Genomic DNA, 9,792 nt, shown 5'->3' on the forward strand with positions numbered 1-9,792 from the left:
AGCCGGCCCTCGAGTGAGCCACCAATTAACACCAATTAGCGCTCATCTGCTCTAGGTACTGCCAGTGAGCGGAGCTGACTTTACGTTTAGCGCGAGACGTCTGACTCGCTGCGGATTGGCTACAACATGCTCTTTGTACTGCAAAGATTGCATCATCGAATATATTCATATATTGCCTCTATCGTCGAAATTAGATATTAGAAACGTATTGAACAATCATTATTTCCTTTTAAGTTAACTAACACTTATAAGTGTAATAAAATCTTCGAAATTCTTTGATAACCAAAATTAATTCAAAATTGAGCGCGAATGGTTTGAAGCGATATATATAACAATTTTGATCGCCGAAAAAAATTTATGCGATCAATAAATTCGAGAATTAAGCGAAATCATAATCATATTAAGAGAATACGCGATGTCTAAAACGAGAAACAAATCGACTGATAAAAAGTAATTTGTCTCAAGCAAAAAATAGATCAGTCACTAGTTGGAAACAGATCATTTAATCCATTTCTACCAACGTAAAAAATAACTTTAATTTTTTTTAACTTATTCTTTATCTTATTTTAATTTTTATAACTGAAAAAAGATAAAAAATAAATTAATCCGAGATTAAAGTTAATTTACATTTAGTAGAAGGACATTAATCAGATCTTCAATTCGTTCGCTAATGAAAATGGATCACTTAGTTAAATTGTAGTTCGTGTTATCCAAAATTCTTCTAATTTAAAAAAATATATATGTACAGTTATTAACAATATTAACTTGTCAATATGACATAAATTTCAAAGTGCAAGTACAAGTCACAAAGTTTTCACTCCGTGATTATTACTTCGCAAAATCGAAGTCGAGACTCCGTTCATTGTCTAATTTCCGAGGATCGTCAAGTTCATTATACCGATGCAGGCATGTTGTGAGTGTGTGAGCGCGCGCAAGACGCCAATGCGCGCTAATCTTTTTTTCGCCAAGACCGGTTCCATCAGAGGAACACTTCCAGCTTTCTACCATCGCATCGGCGGCTCGACTCCCGTGTAACCTCATCGGGTGCCAGCGCGCGGCTACACGAAACGAAGAAGCAGACAGTCGCATCTTCTGCGCGCGGCAGCACGATTCGAATTTATTTATTGCATTAGCCAACCGTCGCTCACTCACGGTCCTTGATTGGTGGTACCAATCGAGTTCCCCTTTGCGAACGACGCAACACGATGACGGAGATAAGTTGGCTATATAAAAGACGAAACTGTCATGTCGATACTTGTGCAAACAGCGTTGTAATTATCCTGATTAACGGCGATTCTCTCAGTTTTGCATTATCATGCAAGCTTTATCAATGTATCGCTAATTATTACAACAGTGTTTACGGTAATATCCAAGTCCTATCCATGATGTCTTATGTATGCCGTTGAGTTTATCCGCATAGGTATATAATGTCGCATAGTGTGTAAATCACACATATCATATAATTTAAGAAACAAGGCAATTTATATAGCACACTTTACACGGTGGAACAGGAGATGACGCGCTTCGACATCATATTCATCTTGTTTCGTTATCAGGTTTACATTACATCGGAATTAATATGTTCTACACCATCCCATTTACACCGGAAGTTGTTTTCTATCGCATAGTTTCGCACGACAAATGCGCTTTCGTGTAACTCTCGGTTACATAAGCTGAAGTCCTGAAATTGGTAATCCTACACTATCATATAATTTAAACCGCCCCTAAAGGTCAGCAGACGCTGTATAAATTTGCAAAAGCACCAGGCTCCGAAGGTCCCACTTAGAGCCATGCCTGGCGAGGAATTATTCAAGCTGGGCAAGGGTTAATTGCTGCCTTCATCAAACCACCTCCCTTCCTCTTTCAAATGAGCCCTTGTCGTCCGTGACATCACCGTTCTGTATTTAATCCGATTTTGTTGCGTCATGGCAATGTTGAATTCTAGACGAAGATCTGGATAAATCATATAATAGATCATCTCGATCATACGTTCTTTTTTAAAATATTTTTATAAAGATTTATTTAAATAATTTTTTGTTCTAAGTAAGAAATAAAATAATATATCAACGATTAAAATTAATTAAAAAAAAAAGAAAGTTACACATATAACATAATAAGAGCAATGAAACATTTTTAACCTGATTTTTTATCCATTATCTATCACATTATCTATAGCTTTTGTTTAAAATGATTTTAACATATTCTGCTGCAGAGGCAATTCACGTTGATCTTACGAGCGAGGGACGAGGAGAGCGCCGGCGTGATCGAAGAAGCAAGTTACAGCGGCATCGTCTTGCCAGGACCCACGTGGCATACTCTCAATCATCAAGGAAAAAACGCTAACTTAGCGTATCGGGTGCGGGTTCAGTGCGCTGATCATTACTACAATGCAACCTGTACAAAATTCTGCCGACCTAGAAACGACATCTTCGGCCATTACACCTGCGATGAGAATGGGGACAAAGTGTGCATACAGGGATGGAAAGGCGTCGACTGCGAGACAGGTGAGTTTAAATATAGTCAATAACCAACGATTATTTAAGATAGAAAGCTGACGTGCTGTATAGTCCCCTTTATCCAGAAGGCGATTTAGTTCTGCTTCATATCACGTTTTCCTAATTAAATCCTAATGAATAGGTGATCTCGTATTGCGTCTTCATGTTAGTGCCCATTAAGTCTATTTTAAACGTAGCAATGTTGTATTTAGCACAAGCTCCGGTGCAAGAGTCACAGCCGTATCATGTGGTGTTCAAGAGATTTATCTAAAAGGAACGAAAAGGAAATAAGATTTTGATAGGCGATAGCATATGAACGAGGTCGAGCTTCATGGAATCTTGTCCATGAGCGTAAACATTGTCGGTAATAATGCTTCGACAGCTTCAAAGTGTCTTTTCATGACGACGTTCGACATTCATTTTCGGCATTAAAATAAGTCACGTGATAGAAATTGAGGAATATCAAGCATCAATTTTAATCACGTGATTAAAATGTGTGATTTTGATGCTGAAAATGAGCGTCGAGCATGAAAAGGCAACCTTCAGAAAAGTTAGACATGATCAACTTCTTTGTCCGATTAAATATGCCATTTTCGGATGTACCTTGTGAGCAGCCTCACGAAACATTGGACGCAGCCATGGTCCTGATAGTTTGATATATAATCAACAGATAATGGTACCCGTACCGTCGGCCAGCATATCCACAGGTACTGCTGGTGATTCGTCATCTACCTCGAAGCTGTGAGGATCAAGCGTACTCTAAATCTGAATCAGTGGATAATCACTGATATTAGTGCCAAATATGCTACTGATATTCAGTGAATTAAATTAAGATCCCTAACTTAGCTAATCTTTATTGTGTGATTTAATTAACCTTGTTTTAGTGCTTAAATTCAATGAATATGATATTGAAATTAATGTGCAAATATCAGTATTTTGATTATGTAATACTCAAATATTCTTTCTGTCTTAGTTGAACTTCACTGATTATCAATGCAAAGTATGCCATAGAGTAATTAGTGATTATCTACTGATTCAGATTTAGAGATTTATTTTATTATTCATTTAATGATGACGGCAGAGAAATTAGGGGACTGTCGCTGTTCGATACCATCTTGGCTTCGAAAAGCTATCTCGACGATTCTCGATAGAAGAAGCTCTTATAAGAGCGAATCCGGGATCTCTCTCGCAGATGTTTTTGAAACTTAGATGATAGATGTTTGCCGATTTTTCTTCCAAAACTAGAAAAAGTATATGTAGCACGATGTTGTCTGGAAAAATAAGAAATAGAAAATCTGTTCTTTTTAACTGAATTTTGCACTAGTTCATCTTTTTTCTTTTTCTCTTCAGGAGGAAAAAAGAAGGAGAAAGATGGACTGCAAAAGTTTAGCTAAAAAAAAGCCTATAATGAAGATCCACTATTGCATACGCATGGCGACACAGCGCGTCGTTTCAATTTTTTTGAGCTTTAAGATGTTGAAAGGAAGTAGCATGAGACATGACTACATTTCTGCTCGGACGAAGCATTTGCATAATCATGATCGAATTTCATTTGTAAATTTCGTTTGATCATGTAATTATTTGAGATCATTATTGCATGGCTATATGTCATTTTATATATCTAAAGTATATCCAACGTTTACATATATAAATCCGTTTAAATTAACGATGTTAAATCTTTTTGAGAAAATAATCTTTGATAAATTTGTAAATTATTTTTTACAATCTTCAAATGATAATTCTTATTCTAAAAAATTATGTAGCAATGCACTGTAAGAAAAAAAGGTAAAAAATTTTCTTAACATATTTCAATATTAGCACCTCAGATGTGCATTGACTTTAAAATGAATTATTACTGATTAATCCTGCATTTACCGCATGCATAACCACATATTACCATGCACATTATTAATTATATCGGACACGATATAACGTATAGGCAAAAAATGTCTATGTAAACATATTCCTTCTCTGAATCCTTTTATGGAAAATGTTTAGATAAATTACTTTTATCAAAGTGTTGTGAATTTTGTTAAAATTATTATATATTATCATATTCGATTTTTAATTTCCTTACATTTTTATTTCATATTTTTATAACATGTCAATTTTTTTGCAAAAAGAATGCGCTTTATACAATAAAATGAATAGAAACTTATCTAAGTTCTTTTTTAATTATAATCTTTTTAAAGATTATCTCTTATGAGATAACGAATTTGTTCATATAATTTTCTTATCTATAAAAACTTGTTCGTGACAGATACAAAGATATACACTGTGAAATGCGCACGCATGAAATGCATATTCTTTCTCATTGTTATCATTTCATTATGCATAAAGATATATCCGATGATATCGATGGCGCAGGTTAATTTTTACCTTCTCCCGTGTGCTGTCAAGGGAATAATTAATCGTTCATTGGAGCATGAAAATTTGCGACTTACCGAGTAATCGTTTATCTCAATTTCTCACATACGCGCATGTACCTTTCAGTCAATGAGGCTTGCATTTGATTACATTAATAATTATCATATTAATAATGAAACCGTTGCGTAAGTTCGATAATTTTTTTAAATGGGAAAAGAATCGATTTTTGTTTAAAAATTCTATTTTGCACCAGAGGAATCTATAAATGATTGTCGAGATAAACGATATTAAGAATAGTAAATTTGATGATATTTGAATATTTTGATTTTAAATCATATTAAACTTTTTGTTCTGAAGAATATTTATTGAGATCTTAGGATAATATTTTTCATGTAAGATCTGAGTAATCCAAGAAAGCCTAGGAACTGCAGACACGGAAACGGATACGAATAAAGATCCCGAAAAAACTGACGGAAGGACGGACGAAACTGTCTACCACGTTCCGCGATTTCTATCTTTATTTCACCGTTCCGGATTCTCGTCTCCCAGAGAACGTAATTCCGTCACGTCCGCGTTTTAGCGCGCAGGAAGTCGCAGTGACGAGTCAAGCCAAGAGGAAGATGAGTGTCGCTGTGCGTGGTCCCGTACGGATCGTAAAACACGCGAATTATCCCGGAGCGTGCCTCAATGAGGCGGACGTTAGACGCATGTCGTACGATCGCCACAAAGGTAGCGACATATCACGCCAGGTCCCGTCGCACAATGCTGCGCCGACCAATATAACAGCTCTTTCTTCGCTGCTTAATCGTTACTTCCGCCTCGCCGTGACCGCTCCGTGGTTACTGTCATCCCTTCCTCTTTGTGACGGGACACAACGTATAAAGTCGATCATATGCAGACCGACGACTCGAAGAGACCCCGACCGCGTTTATTTGATGATTCCGACTGTTAGATAGATACGTAAGTCCTCTTTCTATACTCCGGCATTCAAATCATATAATATAATTCGTTTTCACAGTTCGATTTGCACAATAGGTATTGTAACATTGAAATAAAAATTCCAATGGTGTTATAAAGAGGAGATGATAAATAAAACAATACAAAATGTACAATTCCTATCTTTTGCTATTCGAGATTCAATATATATTTTCTTTAGAAGATATACAGATTGTGTGGAGACTTTATAAATACACTACAAATTAAGAAGGCATACATTAATTTCGAAAAACTGCGCACATATACGCGCGATATTATTTCATTATTAAATAAATTTTGGAATATTATAAGACTAGCTAGAAAAAAAAGTGAGATCTCATGCTACGCTCAAATAATAATTTACTCACTTAGTCATTTCGCAAGTTTGTTGCACGCTTATGATATGCCAAAGGAATTTAAATAACATTTTATTACTACGATGCTTGTTTTCCTTGGCACTATGAACTTTGAGATTCTACTGTTTGATAACCAGCAGCGACGATCATCTCCGGCCATTATTCGATAATTCGCTTTTTGCCATATCAGACAAGTGCGAGAGCGAGTTATATTGCAACACTTTCCAGTTTCAAACAAACTTCTGATTTTGTCCAAAGATCGAATCTTCTTGACATAAAGCGTGACACCTAAAAAGTTTCTCCCATTTACAACGCGGAAAGATCGAGTTATCGTTTTGAGCACGTTCTACTTAAGTGGACGGAAAAATGCGCGAACCCCAATTAGAAACTATCGGCGAAGATCGCGTGTTCGTGCAAGGCGATGAGTCGCAAGTCTCGGTTACGAGAGAAGATAGAAGAAACGAGAGAGAGAGAGAGAGAGAGAGAGAGAGAGAGAGAGAGAGAGAGAGAACTGGCTCTAACATTTTTGCAGTGCTGTGAAAGGTCAATAGGAGAATTTCACTCGTGCATCCTCTTCACACGATGCGCCAACTTGGTCGCGCGCGATAGAGGTAAAATCTGTGCGCATACGTGCTCTTTTAACATTTGACAACCGTGAAAAGATCTTGTTCGTGGTAGAGCTTAGCATACGAAATTCATAAATTTGATTTGTAAAAATATTGTTCCTTATTGTTACCTAATTACAATTGTTATATGATGATAAAATTAGACTAGAAAAAAAATTCTTGAAATTAATAACGTGCTTTCTTGTATATTATTTGTCATCAAGAGACAAGCCTTTATCTTACATAAAAATATAATTGATAAAAATATAATTGTACTTTGAGAGAAAGGGTCACATTACAACAACGATCCTTTCAACGTGCGAATTACCAATGGACAAATAAAAATTATTCTTTCAGCGCATGCAACCACGGACGAATTTTCCTGGAAAACGCTTCCGCGCTATAGCTGAATGGTCAGCCCAGTCATAATTGTGCGCATACGAAATACGATCGCACGAAAAATCACAGATTTTTCTCACCGCGGGTCTGACAATCCGCCTCTTTGCGCGCAGCTATTCCGTACAAAAAGGCGTACGATGTGGAAAAAGGAAGAGAAATGTTTTGCGAAGGGGAATCGCGCAAGTTAATTTACCTAACTGCTGGCATATTAATCAACCGCGAGCCGTAAGCATACGAGTAGCACGATCGTTTCAACCTATGGGGGATTTATAGTTTCTAAACTGTGCGAAAAGACTACGAGCGAGGCGCGCGAGAGAGTCTCCAGAGATTGTAAAAACATGGGACAAGGCTTGATTAGCTCGATCCTCAACGATGGAAGACGACAACGACAACGTTAACATACGCATCTCGCGGGAACCATGGCTGGTGCAGCACAGCAAGAAAAGGCTGTCGCGAATGCATCGTCATTTAGGGGACTCCGAAGTATCGCGATGCAGTCGTATAAATATCCGTAAATGTCCGTTGTCCATGCCGGACGAGAGAGCGGGGTTATTAATCATTAAGAATGCCGCGGGCGGTATATACGCGCGCATGTATACGCGCGAATGTACGTACGCGTGTACGATAATCGCGTATGCATGGTAACGGTAAAGGTGTTGGTACACGGCCGACTGAAATCTCGAAAAGACATACGTATGTCCGCATGTGCACACGATCGAGCGCGCGGCATGAGTTTTCGTTTCACGGTTGGAGAGATAATCCTTCTCTCTGTCACTTCTCATCTGTCTTTCTGTCCCACCGGCTAATTGAGTTGCCCAGTCCCGGCGAGATCCCCGTCACGTACGTCCTCTTTTCCGTTCCTTTTTTTTTTATCCTGGTGTGAGGACGGGAAGAAATCGAGGCGTCATCGTCGCCGCATCTTCCTTGCATTTCATCGTTTCCGGAGATATGGTACCTCGACCGCACCGAAATTAGTTTTCTTCGTGCAATCACCTGTACAAAGAAGCGTACTGTTGCTTTGATATTTCTTCTCACGTCTAGTATAATTGAGATATCTACAGATAATCGTGCGTATTCCTTTCCGAGAAACAGTAAAAAACATCACTCGTCAGTTCTTCTCTTCCGCGTTTGTCTCGACGCATGCACCAGTTTCGTTCATTACATCTCCGCTAATTACATTTGCCTCGACTGACTATTACGTGTCGCATGTCGCGCACGGAAGACGAATAAAAGACTTAATCCGTCTACGTCACCATCCACAGATGTCCGTAGATATCTCGAGATGATTCTTTTCGAATCTTTCATTCAATAGCTACATATAATCGATGGATAGAACTTAAATCTCTCAAGAGTATGCAAAGTATATTAATCTTCATGATACAGTTATATCTTACTTATGATTTGGAAAGTAAATGAATACAATGATAAAGTGTTACACGTCTAAAACTATGCCGGAGTTGCAGTGATAAAATCGTCTTCAGCGAAGTTCTTAGAAATTATTATGGATCATTAGAACCTTACACAAGTGCTCCGGATTGAACGCGACCAATGCACAGCATATTATAATTTGCAAAAATTGTTTCAGCCGTGTGCAAGGAGGGCTGTCACCCCGTGCATGGTCATTGCAACGTCAGCGGTGAGTGCCAATGTCGGCACGGCTGGCGCGGTGAGCTGTGCGACCAATGCATGCCTTATCCCGGTTGCAAACATGGTTATTGCAATGGCTCGAGCTGGCAATGCATCTGCGACACGAACTGGGGCGGAATACTGTGCGACCAGGATCTCAACTATTGCGGCACCCACGAGCCATGTCAGAACGGCGGTACGTGCGAAAACACTGCTCCCGATCAGTACCGGTGCACATGCCCGGAGGGCTTCTCCGGGCCTACCTGCGAAAAAATCGACAATCCTTGCGCATCTAATCCATGCCTGAACGGCGCGACCTGTCGCGAATTCGGCGAGACCGCGCAGTGCGAATGCGCCCCGGGATTTTCCGGATCATTTTGCGCGATCGACATCGACGAGTGCGCTTCGCAACCGTGCCAGAACGGCGGTACCTGTGTAGACGGCAAGAACAGCTTCGTCTGTAACTGCCCATTTGCCTGGAAAGGCGTGCTCTGCCAGTTTGACGTGGATGAGTGCACGCTAAAGGAGTCGCCCTGCAAAAATTCCATCACTTGCATCAACTTGGCCGGTGATTATAGGTAGGTATCACTACCTCAAATTATACATCTTGTGCCTTGTGTATTTGATGAAAACTCGTAGAATTACATATATTAAACGGTTAGATGAAAATGTTTTTATTAATATACAAAAAAGTAAGTAATTAACATTTAATAATTAAGAAAATATACGAACATTTGTTATTATCACATATATTATTAACTGATTTGTAAATATATATTAATGACATATTAAAAATCCTCATTGATTTTAATATGCTGCTATTTGAAGAGTGAAAACAAATTGATATTATTTGTAAACTGGAATTCTGTTTAGTTTTTCTTTTGTTTTTAATACAATGCGTTGTTATTATGTAATTATTAATTATTAAAAATATAATTATTAAATATATAATTATTAAAAATTATAGAT

At 38.2% G+C, this 9,792-nt stretch overlaps 1 protein-coding gene across 1 annotated transcript in view; it reads left to right on the forward strand.

Moving 5' to 3' along the window:
• LOC108687281 (protein jagged-1-like) overlaps nt 1-9,792 on the forward strand; it is a 40,692-nt gene that overhangs the window by 27,671 nt on the left and 3,229 nt on the right. The window contains exons 3-4 of the mRNA XM_018192973.1: nt 2,213-2,504; nt 8,783-9,401. Coding sequence (XP_018048462.1) covers nt 2,213-2,504; nt 8,783-9,401 — 911 coding nt within the window. The remainder of the gene's footprint in view (nt 1-2,212; nt 2,505-8,782; nt 9,402-9,792) is intronic.

This window comes from Atta colombica, unplaced genomic scaffold (assembly GCF_001594045.1).
Source record: "Atta colombica isolate Treedump-2 unplaced genomic scaffold, Acol1.0 scaffold204, whole genome shotgun sequence".
NCBI classification, from domain to species: Eukaryota; Metazoa; Arthropoda; class Insecta; order Hymenoptera; family Formicidae; genus Atta; species Atta colombica.